At 36.5% G+C, this 15,947-nt stretch overlaps 1 protein-coding gene across 4 annotated transcripts; it reads left to right on the forward strand.

Annotated features, from left to right (window-relative positions):
- LOC109226897 (protein root UVB sensitive 3) lies at window positions 1,789-12,510 on the forward strand. Of its 4 annotated transcripts, none has more exons than XR_002068182.1 (16): window positions 1,789-2,060; window positions 3,204-3,263; window positions 3,379-3,417; window positions 3,491-3,553; window positions 3,632-3,688; window positions 4,088-4,151; window positions 4,648-4,731; window positions 6,248-6,330; window positions 6,416-6,545; window positions 6,647-6,739; window positions 7,031-7,169; window positions 7,281-7,321; window positions 7,404-7,591; window positions 7,971-8,473; window positions 8,590-8,786; window positions 12,051-12,510. XR_002068182.1 is itself a non-coding variant. In XM_019391798.1 (14 exons), exons 1-14 carry the CDS (start codon window positions 1,866-1,868, stop codon window positions 8,067-8,069), a joined length of 1,335 nt encoding a protein of 444 aa, XP_019247343.1. In that variant the 5' UTR covers window positions 1,789-1,865; the 3' UTR covers window positions 8,070-8,544. The 4 variants fall into 4 exon arrangements, 2 of the variants coding, with proteins under 2 accessions (XP_019247343.1, XP_019247345.1); XR_002068183.1 differs by having other exon boundaries at window positions 7,971-8,394; XM_019391798.1 differs by lacking the exons at window positions 8,590-8,786; window positions 12,051-12,510 and having other exon boundaries at window positions 7,971-8,544.

Below are 15,947 nucleotides of genomic sequence, written 5' to 3' on the forward strand. Positions count from 1 at the left end.
TACATAAAATTAATTTTGGAAAAAATAAATAAATTTTTTATATCTTATTTTGGACCAAAATAACAACAACAACAACAATGAACCAGTAAAGTCCCACATAGTGGGGTCTGGGGATGGTAGTGTGTACGCAGACCTTACCCCTACCCCAATAGGGCAGAGAGGCTGCTTCCGATAGACCCTCGGCTCAGGAAGATGGAAATAAAACAAAGAAAGAAAAGACAATTCATTAGTATTGTCAACATAACCATAGAAATAATGACAGCATCCTAAAAACCATAAAATAGATGACATGTAATAACAATAACCCGCAACTAAGATCCAGAGCTATGGGAAACAGTAAGGTTAGTGTGAACTCTACATTAACCACAAGCCGTCTAGGACCAACCTACTCAAACTCGTTTCACCCCCGGAATGGAGAAGGAGAAGCTCGACTACCATCTATCCTACAACCCTAATGCTCGACCTCTAGACCTTCCTATCAAGGGCCATGTCCTCGGAAATCTGCAATCGTGCCATGTCCTGTGTGGTCACCTCTCCCCAATACTTCTTAGGCCGACCTCTACCTCTTCTCGTATCCACTAAAGCCAACAGCTCACACCCCTCACCGGAGCATCCAGGCTTCTCCTCCGCACATGCCCGAACCATCTGAGCCTCGTTTCCCGCATCTTGTCATCCACAGAGGCCACACCCACCTTCTCCCAAATATCTTCATTCCTAATCTTATCTATCCTAGTGTGCCCGCACATCCACCTCAACATCCTCATCTCAGCTACCTTCATCTTCTGGATATGAGAGTTCTTAACCGGCCAACACTCTACCCCATACAACATGGCCGGTCTAACCACCGCCCTATAAAATTTACCTTTGAGTATAGATGGCACTTTCTTGTCACATAAGACTCCAGATGCTAGCCTCTATTTCGTCCACCCCACTCAATGCAGTGAGTGACGTCCTCGTCGATCTCTCCATCCCCTTGAATAACCGACCCAAGGTACTTGAAACTACCTCTCTTGGGGATGACCTGTGATCCAAGCCTCACATCCATGCCTACTTCCCTCGACTCGGCGCTGAACTTGCACTCCAGGTACTCCGTCTTGGTACTGCTCAATCTGAAACCCTTAGACTCGAGAGCCTGTCTCCAAACCTCTAACCTCTCGTTAACACTGTCCCGCATCTCATCAATCAGGACTATATCATCGGCGAATAACATACACCATGGCACTTCCCCTTGAATATGGTGTGTTAGTGCATCCATTACTAAGCAAATAAGAACGGGCTAAGCGCAGATCCTTGGTGTAACCCCATAACAACCGGGAAATGCTCCGAGTCGCCTTCCACAGTCCTTATTCTAGTCTTAGCCCCATCATACATGTCCTTGATCGCTCTGACATAAGCTACCGGCACACCTTTTACCTCCAGATATCTCCATACCACCTCCCTGGGACCTTGTCATACGCTTTCTGCAAGTCAATAAACACCATGTGCAGATCTTTCTTCCGATTCCTGTACTGCTCCACCAACATCTTAATAAGGTGGATAGCTTACGTGGTCGAGCGACCGGCATGAACCCGAACTGGTTGTCAGATATAGATACTATCTTCCTCAGCCTCGCCTCCGCCACCCTCTCCCAAACTTTCATGGTATGACTTAGTAACTTGATACCTCTATAGTTGTTACAACACGAAATATCAACTTTGTTCTTGTACAACGGAACCAGTGTACTCCACCTCCAATCATTCGGCATCCTCTTCGTCCGAAAATAACATTAAACAACCCAGTCAGCCCCTCCAAGCCTAAAATAAATAAATTTATTTTCTCGGACGAGCCAAACAGAGACTTTCAGTTTGACTTCGCCGGCGAACACAATGGAGAGAGATCAAAACGAGAATTCAACTTCGCCGCAGGCGACGGTGATCGAAGAATGGAACGGAACTTCGTCAACTAAACTCACCAAAACAGCCACCATAACTGCCACGTCATCATCTTCCATCTCAATCAAAAGATCAAGTAACGCATTCACTCATATCTCTCAACGAATTCTCCAGGCTTTTGTTCCCGAGGCAAGTCCAACTATATCAAATAATATTAGCACAGTTTGTGAATTTTCTCAGAAAATTTATTTATGTACTTCGCACAAACATATTTGATATAATTAGTTTATTTGTGAAAACAGAAGTGTTTATTTGTCTATTTTGGGTACAGAAACAAACTTGTATGGGATAAATAAATAAATACGGCGCATTTTGACATGATTATGAACTTCAAAAGATTTGATTTTTATTATGTTTCTGAGGTAATGATGCATAAGGTTAGATAAAGAATTATGTAATATTTGGTTCGTGGAGTAAAAGCAAAACATTCAAAACATTTAATTTTTATTGATTTTCAAACGAAAAGATTCATAGAGTTTGCCTTATAATAAAAAAGAACTATAAGTAACTCTGTTGAATTGTTTGTTTAAAGGTGGAAGAATATTCAAGAGAAGCAAAAACAATTTTGGGAATATCTGTGTGAATTGTATTAAAAATTTGAAAAAGATTTGAACTTTTGGTGTTTTAAGGAAAAGAATACAAAGATGAACCAATTCTCATATATTTGGTGGAATGGAGGTAAAGAGGAAACTTCAAAAGATTTGAGTTTTATTATTTTTTTCTGAGAAAATGATGCATAAGGTTAGATAAAAAGATTAATATTTTGTGTTATTTGAGGAAAAGAATGATAAAGTTTGCTTACCTTATCAAAAATCATAATTTTTCCCGATAATTAACCCATTAATTAGTTCTGTTGAATTGTTTATGTAAAAGTGTAACAATATTCAATGGAGCAAAATCAGTTTTGGAATTTAGCTGAATGGTATTAAAAAAATTGAAAAATATTTGATCTTTTCTGGTGTTTTAAGACAGAGATTTACAAAGATGGAACAGTTCTGTAGGAATGGAGGCAAAGAAAGAACTTCAAAAGATTTGATTTTTATTATGTTTCTAAGGAAACAATGCATAAGGTTAAATAAACAGTTCTCTAATATTTGGTTGAGTGGAGTAAAAGGAAGAGCTTAAAAAGATTTAATCTTTCGACTTTTAAGGAAAAGATTCATAAGGTTTGTTCGTTTCTTTTTCTCTTTGGAGTAAGAAATGTTGAGGGCATTTCACCAGTATCAACAATTCTGTCTGATTTTTCTAATTGCTTTTCCAATTTATTTGTAGGGGTTTCCAAGTAGTGTTACTCCAGACTATGTTCCTTTTCAAGTGTGGGACTCATTGCAGGTTAAGAGATATTGCCCATAATTGATAAAACTTGTTTTCAGTTTCTGAATTGGTGTTGAGCACTGTCAGATCTCTTTGTTTTTCATGTTATTGTTACTGATTTGGATTGCTGCAGGGACTTTCTACCTATGTGCGGATGATGCTCTCTACACAAGTAAGAGGATATTAGTATTAATGTGAGTTACTTATGATATGAAAGGCTAATTTACCTGTTCAAACAAATATAGGCTCTTCTAAGTGCTATAGGTGTCGGTGAGAAATCCGCTACTGTTATTGGGGCAACGTTTCAGGTGAGTTCACATTTTTTTTTTTCCATTGTAATTTATGTTTTAAACTAGTGTGATGACAATGGTTTTAAAAAATTTCAGTGGTTCTTGCGAGATTTAACTGGTATGGTTGGAGGCGTCTTGTTCACATGTTACCAGGTTTCTTTCAACTTTCCTGGCTTAATTTTCTGGTATCGTATTGATCTTTCTGTGTCAAACAATGCATGCCTTGATTCTTTATGAAGACTGAAGCTACAGAAGCACCTCATTCCTCCGAAGATAAATGATTTCCCATCAGACTTACATTTATGCCAGTTTCTATTTCCACTTGAAACTCTATGCCAGAAAAATGCTCCTTTTCCATAAAGATAAAGAAAAGGAAATAATGATCTCTTTCCTAGAAGAAAGTTACCATGGCAGCATACATGGGGCGAAATAGAACATTCTTTGGGACAATGATATTTTTGACATGTCTCCTACTACCAGCCTCCTGTTAATGATTTTTGAATCATAAGTACTTGTTTGGAAAATGACTGTTGCTTTTGCTTTCTTTTTCAGGGTTCTAATTTAGACAGTAATGCCAAAATGTGGCGTTTAGTGGCAGATCTCATGAATGATCTTGGTATGCCCTTTCACCTGTATGTTGTGTGCATTTTTTTTATCGAAATTATATAAAAAAGAATTTCCTTTCTCAGTCTTTTGACTGGCCAGTGGCTGGAGTTTAAGATGTTCTTTGACTTGCTCTTTGACTTCCATTTGGTTTTCGTGACCGTAGAAAAAAAATAGTAAAGTAATGTTAGAAAAGATAGTTTGATAGAGAAGATCACATCAAAGTTTATTTGAACGGTTTAACGAATTTGAAAGTTAAAAGTTGTATAAAAATTCAATGGTCAAACATTTTGAGACATTCTGAAAAGGAAAGAGTATTATGTAAATTGAGACGGAGGAGGTATTGTTATTGTTTGTAATTTTAAATGATTTATTAGGTTTTAGAAATGCAACAAAATCTTACTATTCTGAAAAACATTTTCTAGAAGGTTAAATGACATTGATTTATTCTTTTATTGTCATTCCTGAAACGGATGCAATGACAATAAAATCATTTGTATTTCTTGCAGGAATGTTGATGGATCTTGTGTCTCCTTTGTTTCCGTCGGCCTTTGTGTTCATTGTCTGCTTGGGGAGTTTATCAAGGTCATTCAGTAAGTGAAATATCTGCTCTTAGTGGCAATGCCATTCTCTTATCTTCTAAATAAAGTGTAAACTTCTTGTCTGGTTGTGTCTAGTATTCAACTTGTTTGTCTAATCTCTTTTTTCTTTTTTAGGGTTGGGGCTGTTAGCGTGAATTGTCTGATATTTCAGATCCTTCACCTTGCCGAAAGTACTAATGTGCTTTGTAATTCAATGTAGAGATGCTTTCCTTTACTATGTTGATCTGTTATGTCTTGATTTATTACATAGGTGAATCTTTGTTGTAGATATTTAAGATGGAACACAATTTTAAAGGAAGATACTATTATATACAATCATTCTTACTGCAACTTTTTTAGTCTTTTGTTCCAAGAGACACAAAATAGATATAAAGCTTATTTTGTCCTGAAAAGTAGTCTCTCACAGCGTGTGGTCATCCAAAATTTTTGGAGAGATGCATCATCTCCTGTTTCACATCAATATCTTTGTTAAAGTGCCTAAAACATTCAAAATTCACAAGCATTTGTTCCAGAGACAATAATTCTTCTCATTCTAGTCGTATCTAAGATCAAGAACTTTGACATCTATAAATTTATTGAACTATTTCTTTCACCAAGCTAATGGAAATTAGCATCAGCACTGATCAGTTTCCTTTATCCTAGTCATCATGAACAAACTTTTCACCTCCACGTGTGTTTCCAATTACTGAAGATTATAAAATCGTTTTACTTGTCAGATAAGTAGATTGATCTAATTGACAAGAAGGAACAATCCTGCGCGCAAGAGTTTCTTCTGCAAACTCAGTCCAATCATCTTTATAGATTGGAGAGTCTTTACGACCGAAACGCACAAAAATTAGCATGATAATCTGCAGCAGCAGCACGTACTTTCCTCTCCTTCAAGACTTCTTCTATTTCTTTCCCTCCGTGTAGTTCACAAATTGCATGTGGACTCTCTTACCATCCCCTCTTGACTTCCAGCGTCCAAATAATGCTATAACAGAGCTGGGGTAATGCATCAGATGGAAAATAGATTAAGCATCAAAGTCTGCAGGTTAGTCACAACTTTGCGGTGAATGACAGATGGTCCATGTCCTTTCCCGATCTCTTACACATATATATGTTGGTCTTCAGTGTTGCAGCAGAAGATTGTAAAATCTTATGGACTAAAGCTTCTCAACTAATCTACCTGATAAATACTTTCAAAATGTATTTACTTATTTGCTCTAATGTTATAATTGTTCAGTTTCTTCTTCTTGGCTGCTTTAGTTGTTTGTCCTTCTGATTATAATATTATGAAATTTCAGTTGCAGTAGCTTTATGGTCTGTAATTAATTCAACCCATTTTAGATGTTGGGTAAATTTTGGGAAAGAGTTTTAAGCAGTCTGAAGCATATTCTTAACCTTGCTGGCTGACCTTGAAGCTTTTTCTTTTAATAGAAGATGATTTCTTCTTGTTAATGAGGCCAAACATACCACAGTGATCGGACTGATTTTCTAAATATCATCTTTATTTGTTTCGATTTAGCTGGTGTTGCTAGTGGAGCCACTAGAGCAGCTTTGACACAGCACTTTGCCCTTCAAAACAATGCAGCAGATATAGCTGCAAAGGTATTGTGATAGATATTACAGTGGCGAAAGAATTGCAAAAAATCCACTTAGTCAGACTTGGTATCCGTTTTCCCTGTTCTGATAGGAAGGAAGCCAAGAAACTCTTGCTACAATGTTTGGGATGGCTTTAGGAATGCTTCTTGCACACATCACAAGTGGCCACTCATTTGCCATTTGGATATCCTTTTTGTCTCTTACTATATTCCATATGTATGGTTAGTTATGCTTTGCTTTCAATTTCCTGTTTCCATGAGTTTTCAAGTACAATGCTGAAGCTTTCTTAATGCAAAATGTACTAACTTGATGTATCTGGCAGCGAACTATATGGCTGTCTGTAGTCTTTCACTGAATACCCTGAACTGTGAAAGATGCTCAATTGTTTTATCACAATTCTTCAAGACAGGCCAAGGTGAGTTGAACTACTAAATATTTTCATAGTTATAGAATGGATAACTGTATCCATCTCCTAGAATATCATCTGAGTAGGAATATTTATGACGCTGTGTTGCGATGCTACAATGGCCCAAATTTTCTGTTGCTTTTATCTTTTGCGATTGAACTATTAATTTAGAGTTCCTGTGCATGCTGAATGTTTCACATGAGTCGTTGACTAGACATGCAGAAAATATTATGTAAACCTTGAGCTTTATGTCCAATAATGTAAGGTTGCTAATCTGGAGGTTTCATGCCTTGGTTCCAGTTCTCTCTCCAAAGCAGGTCTCCTCCATGGAGCATGTTCTACCTTCACGGCTGACCTCGTGGACCTCAAAAAGCGGTGATTCTCTATACAAGCGAGTACATTTAGGTGTCAGAGTTTCTTCACTTGACAGCCTTGCTATGTGAGATTTTCACCTTTGTTATTACTAATTTGCATCCATATCTCTTGCACGTGGTATTAGCAGAGAAGAATATTTGGGTAGTTGAATAACGAATTGTCTTTTGATCAATAGGGTCAACCTGTTACAATCTGCTGGGTCAAATCACAAGAAAGGTTGATAGACATGTTAAACTTTTTTCAAGCTAGGCTATTTGACCTAAGAGTTTCACTTATGCATTCTCTCTTATCTTTTCAGCAATGTATTTACTTCAACAAGAAAGGGATATTATCAACATTATTACTCATAAGGATTCAACGGCAGCTGATATATTGCAATCTTTCATCCATGCTCTTGTCATGGCAAAACTAGGTGATCAAGGTGGATCCATGTCTTTGGAGAGCCAATCATGGATGGATAAACACTATGAAGTCTTTCTTCTGAAGGTATTGTCTACTTCACGAGCTCTTTTTCAGGGAGGAAACTCATGATATATTCACTGCTTTTGTAAGTTTTAAAATCAGTCAACTAATCAGTATCAAGTTTCTGCAAAAAGATTTTCTTTGATTTTTTTTGAAGAAAACACCACCTAAATATGTGGAAAATCCATTTAGTGTCAATGCAAAAAAGTTCATAAGCTAATATTCGTATCTGAAAGTGAAAGCTGTGGACTGGTCTAAGAGGACATGTGCAAACGCCACTAAGAAGTTACCCACATATAAGCCCATTTTCTCATGGCAAATTGTCCATTAATTCTACGAGCTGTGCGTTTTGTGTTTTAGATTGAACTAAACATCTTGTTTCTTTCATAATTCACTATCACAGCTTCAGTCATCGGGATGGAAGACTGAGCGGCTGCTATCATCATCAGTTGTTTGGAAAGCAAATTGGCTAGCAGAGTACTCAGATGGCAAACTTGACTAGAATGTTTTACCAACTTAAAGTAAAATAGTTTTGATGAGATGAAAATTCTGGAACTACAAAGTAATTTTAAGAAAGATGTGCTTTCAAGTTCCAATCTGTGGTGATTTCAAGTCATCATTTGGTATATCTTGGATCTTCAATGACAGTGAGAAGGTAAACCTAAAAAAGAGAGGAGACTTTATGGCAAGAGGAGTTATTTAGTTACATGTGAAGTATCAGAACCAGTCAGTTTAGCCTGGCTTACATACCGTGAATTCAAAGGATAGCAATTGATGCATAGTTTCCGAGATCTTGGAGAAACTCTTGTTTACTGGAATTTTAAAAGGTGCTGGCTATTCTTGAGATCAAAGTTGTATTGTAATTTATGGCATTATTTCATAAGCCTGAGTGGAGATTCCATTGAGGTGTGCCCCAACTAACGGGAGATTTTGGTTTTTAGAAGGAATATTTTATTTGCAATGAAATGTTGTCTATACATCTTAGCGTTATTGTTAATTGGCCTAACAATGTATGTATATAGGTCAATGCCATTTTCTTCCTACAGCGGCAAAATCACCTCCAAATAGGGTTTTCACTGCAAAATTTGAAAATTGAAAACCAAAGTAGGGCGTTCACTGTATAGCGACTCCTGGCAGGAGTGAGAGCCAACTCTTCTCCAAATTAGGCTTTAAATTTTGGAGCCAATCCTCCGGCAGAAGGGCGACCTGACTCCTCCAGGTATGATAAGTGCTGGTATTTCCTATTACCCTTTGTCCTTGTTAGAGATATTTCTTAGATTCCTTTTCTTTTTCTTTCCTTTTTTGGTATTTGATTTAATAATGGTATTTGGGATGTTATTTTGCATTTGTATTACACTTGCATGTTATTAATTTGTCAATTCTAGAGATAAGTTGATTCTTTCAGTTGAGTTCTCACCTTTTGATATCAGTAGTAGAAAATGTATTTTTTTTTTCTTTTGATTGTTTTTTATCGTCATTCATTCTCTCGAGTCCGAATGAAGTCTCTGTTTGTCCTTTCAGTTATTTTTTCTCATTTTTCTATTTTTCCCTGACAGGTTTTGTAAATCAAAATCCACTATTCTTTTTCTAGCTGTAATGTTTTTTCATATTCCTAACTGTTTGTTCTTTCCATATTCCTCATTGTTGCTTCATTTTTATATTCTCTTATTACACTGGATAATTAATGCATGATATTTCAAATGTTTATTCATATTCTCTAGTATGTTTTTGTGCACGATATATAGAGTTGAAGTGAATATTGAGCATTCTCTGACTTGCTTTTTGTAGTTTTAAAGAATGGAGTATTCTTTTCTTTCTGAGTTGGAAGGTAATAGGGATAGTTGGATTGTAAGGATTAGAATTTGTAGGATGTGGGATTCTATTAATGCAAAAACAAAACAAAGAGTTTAGACATGATTTTTATTGACGTCAAGGTACCTAAATACCCATTTCTTCTTCTTCTTTTACATTCTCTTGTAATTTTTAGTGGTTAGACACTTACGGATTCATTTTAGCAGAATGCTATATTAAGAAAAAGTTAGGCAAATAGGCAAATAGGTACATGTTGAGTGAAAGTTTGTTGGTTGTTATTAAGAACTTCAAGGTTATTCAAAGTGTTGGTGGATATAGACCAACTAGGAGTAATTTTAAAATTATTTTCTTGGTCACAACTTTGTGTGAGAGATAGATGAAGATATTGTTAGGATATCCACAAATTCCAATTTATTAATCTCAAGATGATTGATTCTAGGGTGAACGACAATACAGTTTTAATAGGTACATATTATTACATTAATGTTTTTATATGAAAAGTATATATCGTTGTAATTTTAATATGACTACTTTTTCCCTTAGTGTTGTAGATATAGTTGGATGTTTACGTGGAATTGGTAATATGAAAAAGGTTGGATTCAGGGGAAAAAGAGGGACATCTATGTTGTAACTAATGGAATTTATGAATGTTTGGCATTCTAAATTATGAATCCATCTTTTGGTAGAAGATAACTAACAGTACATAAAACGAGATTAGTGGTTACTAATCAGTTACAACTTAGATTTTCCACTTAGATACAACGCTGTTATATCACTAATTCCACATAAACAACCATCTATATATACAATAAAGAGAGAACAAAAATAATCATATTAAAAAATTTCATGATATTTACATATGCATAAAACTATTTCGCGACAAACATTAGGCGTAATGGCTTTCTGGCCACTTAAACTTGTACCGGTTTGTAAAGCTGATACATGAACTTATATTTTTTCCATTTGAACATTTCAACATAACAGAATGAATACTAATAAATATATTTGACCATTGACCAAGCCTATGTGATAGTGGCACAGCTGACATGGCTAAATTGTGTGCAAATCACGCTGCCAATCCTACTTTCCCTCCCTCCCCGTTTCTTTTTCCTTTTCTCTTCCCCATTCACTAAATGGCTCCTGCACAAGGACGGCAAGCGCAAATTTAAAAATAGTCCAAATTGTTATGCGTTGATTTACTGAAAAAAGAAATGGAAATTGAAATTTTTAGATAATCTTATGTCGTTTTCTTGAATTTCGGAAGCATCAGCTTGTCTCAAACTTCCAACAACTGCCTAGGTCAATACAAGATATCGAGGGCGAGGTCCGGGTTGGATTGAGCTCTCAAGGCTTCATTTACGTCAGCTGGTGTGAACCCGGGTCCAAGATTGTTGGTCCATGATTCGAACTGTTTTCCTAATGGAGTTTGGGTTCGGGTTCGAGGGGTAGGGTTTGTGAGTTCATCGGAGTAAGATGACGGTTGAGATGTTAGGGTTTCTGCAAGGTGATCGACGGCGGAGGAGCTGGAGATAGGGCGGAGAGATGGGGAGGAGAAAAGAGAGGTGATTATTGACCGGCGTAAAGACACCCGCATTTTCAGTACCGGAGAGAAGCGACAAGGATGGCTGTGTATGGTGGAGAAAAAAGAGAAAGAAAAAGAAGTTAAATTTTTTAAAGATTAATCTTTTTTTAATAATATAAGACCCACAAATCCACATTGTCATATAATAAAGACAATATTTGACATCCCATTCGTGTTAGAGCTATTGGCGAACACGTTCAACAAAAAGTGTTTATTAGTATTCATTCCGTCAAGTTGAAGTGTTCAAATGGGAAAAATATAAGTTCATGTATCGGCTTTACAAACCGGTACAAGTTTAAGTGGCCACGAAGCCATTACGCCCGAACATTAATAGTAATAAAAATATAAAATACTTGATAAGTTTGTGTCATCATTCACCATTGAGTCAATCATTTCTGGTTTATTAAATTGAAATCAATTTATCCGAATTTTAACCATGTCTTCATTCTCAGTTAGTCTCTTAAACGAAGTTGAGACCAAAAAGTTTAATTTTAAGTATACTCTTAATTGGTCTGTACCACCAACCCTCTTAATAACCTTGAAGGGTTTTTTTTTTTTTTTTTTTTTTTTTTTTTTTTTTTTTTGTAATAAATAACAAACATTCAATCAGCATGTGGTTGTACCTGTTTACTTGATGTTTTTTCTTATTGTAGCATGCATCAAATTATCCTGGTAGAAGAAAAGGAATCAGTAGTGTCCTCCACCCATTAAAAGCTACAAAATATAAGAGAAGAAATAGGTACTAATTACCTTCTCGTCTATAAGAATTGATGTCCAAACCAAATTAGCTCTCAGTCACATCAACATAATCCCATATCTTACAAACTCTAATTCATTATTCCTATTACTATTCAACTCCGAAAGAAAAAAATACTCCATTCTTATAAATCACGAAAAGCAAGTTAGAGAGTGTTCAACGTTCATTGTAACTCTATATGTACTGCAAAATTACAGTTCCTATAATATGTTCTATTTTTGTTATGATCTTATCTGCCTTCCCTATGTTTTTTATACCTGTTGTTACCTTTATTGACCATGAAATAAGATACTCATTACACATTCTACTCACATATTGTTTTATTATATCAGAGAGCACTATTTATGACAAAACAAGAGAACTGAGTTGCTTGAACTGTTGGTATTAAAATCCCATTGGAGATGATGCTAAAGTTACTGAATCACAGGCTGAGATTAAAGTCCTGTTAACATAAGTTTGAGTACTTCTTTGAAGGGATATTGGCATCCAAGCTGTACTACCCAATCACAGACGATGTGCTAGACGGTTGGAATTCCTCTTAACCTAAACCAAATGTGTCTGTTTCAAGTTTTTCTAGTGAAGAACTTTTCTGCAGAGAGTGTTTTACCCTTATTAGTGGGCCTATCCGGCGTGAATCTGGATGAGTTAGGCATGTTGGCTTCGATATCGGATTGTTAAACCAGAAAAATATGTTATACTCTCCAACTTTTATATTTTTCTATGAGATGTGTAACGCTCTCTTTGTACAAAAAGTTCATCTACTATAAGAAAGCAAGAAGGTCACGGGTTCAAGCCGTGGAAATAGCCTCTTGCAGAAATGCAAGGTAATGCTGTGTACAATAGATCCTTGTGGTCCTATCCTTCCGCGGACCCTGCGCATAGCGGGAGCTTAATGCACCGGGCTGCCCTTTATAAGAAAGCAAGAACCAATCTTATTGAGTTGGAATGAGTCTTTTAGTTGCATGAGTATAGTTTAATATTTAAAATATTTTCGAGCCATTTACTTCTTGAACCATTACCAAGGTTATTCTATGTAATGTAAAATTATTTATTCAAGAGTGCTAATATTTACTAAAGCAATGATGTTAATAAGTTGGCCAGTGTCGATCATAATGTAAGAGAGAGCTTGCCAGAATTGCTGGCAATAGATCATGGTAAAGGTGATAATCAACAAGATCTTCAACAACAAGACTGATACCAGCCCTGTTTTATCTTTTCTTTTCTTTTGGTTTTCAATACAAATCCAACTAAATAGGTGGTGGTTCAGAATTTGATCCCTACCCTTTTATTGAAAGAAAATAGAGCCAAAAGATGCAAAATGAAGGAGGTGGGCATATGCCTAAACCCCTTAAATCAAGCGAAAATTGGACATGTCCGTTGTCCACTCTTTCACATTTTAATCCAATATCATATGTTATAAAATAAGCTCCCGTTACGCGTGAGATCCGCAGAATAGTTTGACCACGTTGGGTTTATTATACATACACACCAGGTTGTTTCCACGACTTGAACATGTGATCTGGTAACACACTAACAACTCTTATAGTTGCACCAATATCATATATTATAGAAAGCTAAATTTTCAAACAAGTTTATCTAGAGATCCAGGCACCATCAACATTAACAAATCAGGAGCAGCCAATTAGTCCATTTTTATTCACGGATTCACTAACAGGAAGTTTGGTATTCGATAGTAGAATCGAAATAAATGATGCATTTAGATCACGCTCCATCAAAATTTCATTGCGCATGAACTAAGACACATCATCAGAAAGGAGAAGAAAAAGAGCAATTCGTCTGCACTTAAATGGATACATAGAATGAGTTGCAGAATTGTATTTGGATAGGCAAAACTACAATGTCTTTAAAGCTTGTTCGCAACATACAAGATCATAAAGGATTTCTTCTTAAAAATAAACTATACGAATCCTCACTAATCATGTCGTTCCATTCAAGCTCATCTCAGACCAATACATTATGAACTGTGACGATTCATAGATTCACCAGTTTTACACTTGATGTTTTATACTTCAAGGGGGGGGGGGGGGGGGGGGGNAACCTTGGCCTTATAAGCAATACATTACCAGATAGGAACACCCTAACATCAACTATACAAGTGATGTTTTATACTTCAATACCACACAAGGGGGGGGGGTGGGAGGTGATTTGTGTGGTGACCAATTTTTCACTTAAACTGATTATGGAAGGACCCGGTTCTTCTAAGTGTTCCTTTACCTACTATTGCAGAAATAGTAAATGCGGAAAGTAAAGAACACGAGTATTTTACGTGGAAAACACCTGGCTCAAAAGGTAAAAAAACCACGACCTACTTTCCAGTAGGATTTTCCCAAACTCTCCACTAAAATCACTGAGCCAAAAACCGCATTTACAAAAACTCTTTTGTAAACCTAGGACTAACTCTAATCCCATTGTAGCACACAGCCTCTAACTGTTGCGACAACATCCAGTTAACTCTAATTTGAATGCTCTGAGTACCTATTACAATTGCCTCTAGATAAAGCTGAAAGGTACAATATAAAAACACCTACTACAATTGAACTAGAAAAAAAAGAAGACACTTGGAACTGGTTCTTCTATCTGGTTCATGTAGCTTCAGGTTTGGACACTTGAATCACACACGAACTGCTTGCAAAATTGCCTTGCTATTTTGCTCTCAATTCACGTTTAACTTCTGCTTATGTGCGTTACCTGTAAAAGAGAACAACATTAATATTTATAGAGTTAGTAAATAGAGATTGACTAGAATTCTGATGCTACTCTTCCTTGGTGGAAGAGTTCTAGTTGATTTCAACCTCTAACTCCTTCCCTTTCTTAAACCGTGTTCTCTTTGAGTAAGGAGTCCTTCTCCTTATTATTTATGCAACCTTTTCGATCAGGATCAGGAGATATCAAATCTGTCAAGTTAGGTTTATCTCCTTCACGTGCATCCCACATGCTTAAGTCTATCCACATCTGTGCTCCACTGAGATGGACCTGGTTCATGTCTGAGTTCCTTTGTCAGTCTTCAAAACTAACCTTTACTTGGGCCAACAAATTCCCCCTTTTTGATGATGACAAACTCTGTGCTTTTCATACTTGGGCTATTAATCTTAGATTTTATTCTTTTAATTAACTTTTACGGCTTATATTTCATCTCCATCTTTGATTTCTACCTTGATTATGAGTAGCTAAACTCATTAGCTAGGGTTGTGACCCAACCCTAGTGTGGGTATTTAATGGGTCTTCAATTTTAGGGCTTAATTGTTTATGGATTAATGATATTCAGCTTGATTCATGCTTTAATTGTTGAATTGGTGGTTGCAAACACTGATTCGTGCCTTTATGACGTAGACTCTTCTTGAGAAAGAGAGACTAAGTCTAGGAAATTCAGGCTAACAAGGAATTGGGGTGCATTCAAGAGATTGATAGCCCCAATTAAAGGGTTAAACCTAGAGATAGTAATACCCGACTTGAGCCAATTTTGCTTGCATTGTTTGAACATCCAATTGGGCTTGAGAAAGTCAATTAGGGCAAAGTCACTCAAACTACCGAGAGGTATAGAGTGAGTAATTATGTGCAAATGTTATATCATGATCCCAAATATAACAATCTTGTCCTAACTTCTAGACCCCATTAGATACTCGCTTAGGTGTAAGTCCCTTCCCTAGTGCTTTTTATCAATTAAGAAAAACCCTACAAAAATATTGTACTTAGATTATTTTCAGCAAGCAGTAGCATTAATAGTAGAATAGAAACAAATCCAAACATGCTGCATCGACCACTCTTGCCATTTTATAGTGGTATAGGGTTGGAGCCGATCATTTTCTTCCACATGTTCTGGCTCAGCTCCACAAATAGCCATATTAACAGTTTCAGAGGTGGGTGAAGAATCAACCACTTCTTTCCCTTTTCCCTTCTCATCACTACGTACACCCTCACTCTCAGTTTCTTTTCCCTTTTTATTTTTACCCCCTCTCTTTCGCGACTCAGTAGTTTCCACATCCACAACAGAACCAACAAAAACAAATCGATTTTCCAGATTTTCAGCCACATCAGAGATTACCTCAGTAGAGGGATTTGGCACAGACGTTACCTGTTCTGAATCAGAAGACCCAGTTCCTTCCCCCTCACTTGCAGACTTGAAAGAATCATCAGAATTTTGGGAATCTTGAACTTGGCTAGCTTTAACTGTGCGTTTAATTTCCTTGAAAGCGCACCTGTAGCCACAG

The sequence above is a fragment of the Nicotiana attenuata genome, chromosome 6 (assembly GCF_001879085.1).
Source record: "Nicotiana attenuata strain UT chromosome 6, NIATTr2, whole genome shotgun sequence".
Lineage (NCBI taxonomy): Eukaryota > Viridiplantae > Streptophyta > Magnoliopsida > Solanales > Solanaceae > Nicotiana > Nicotiana attenuata.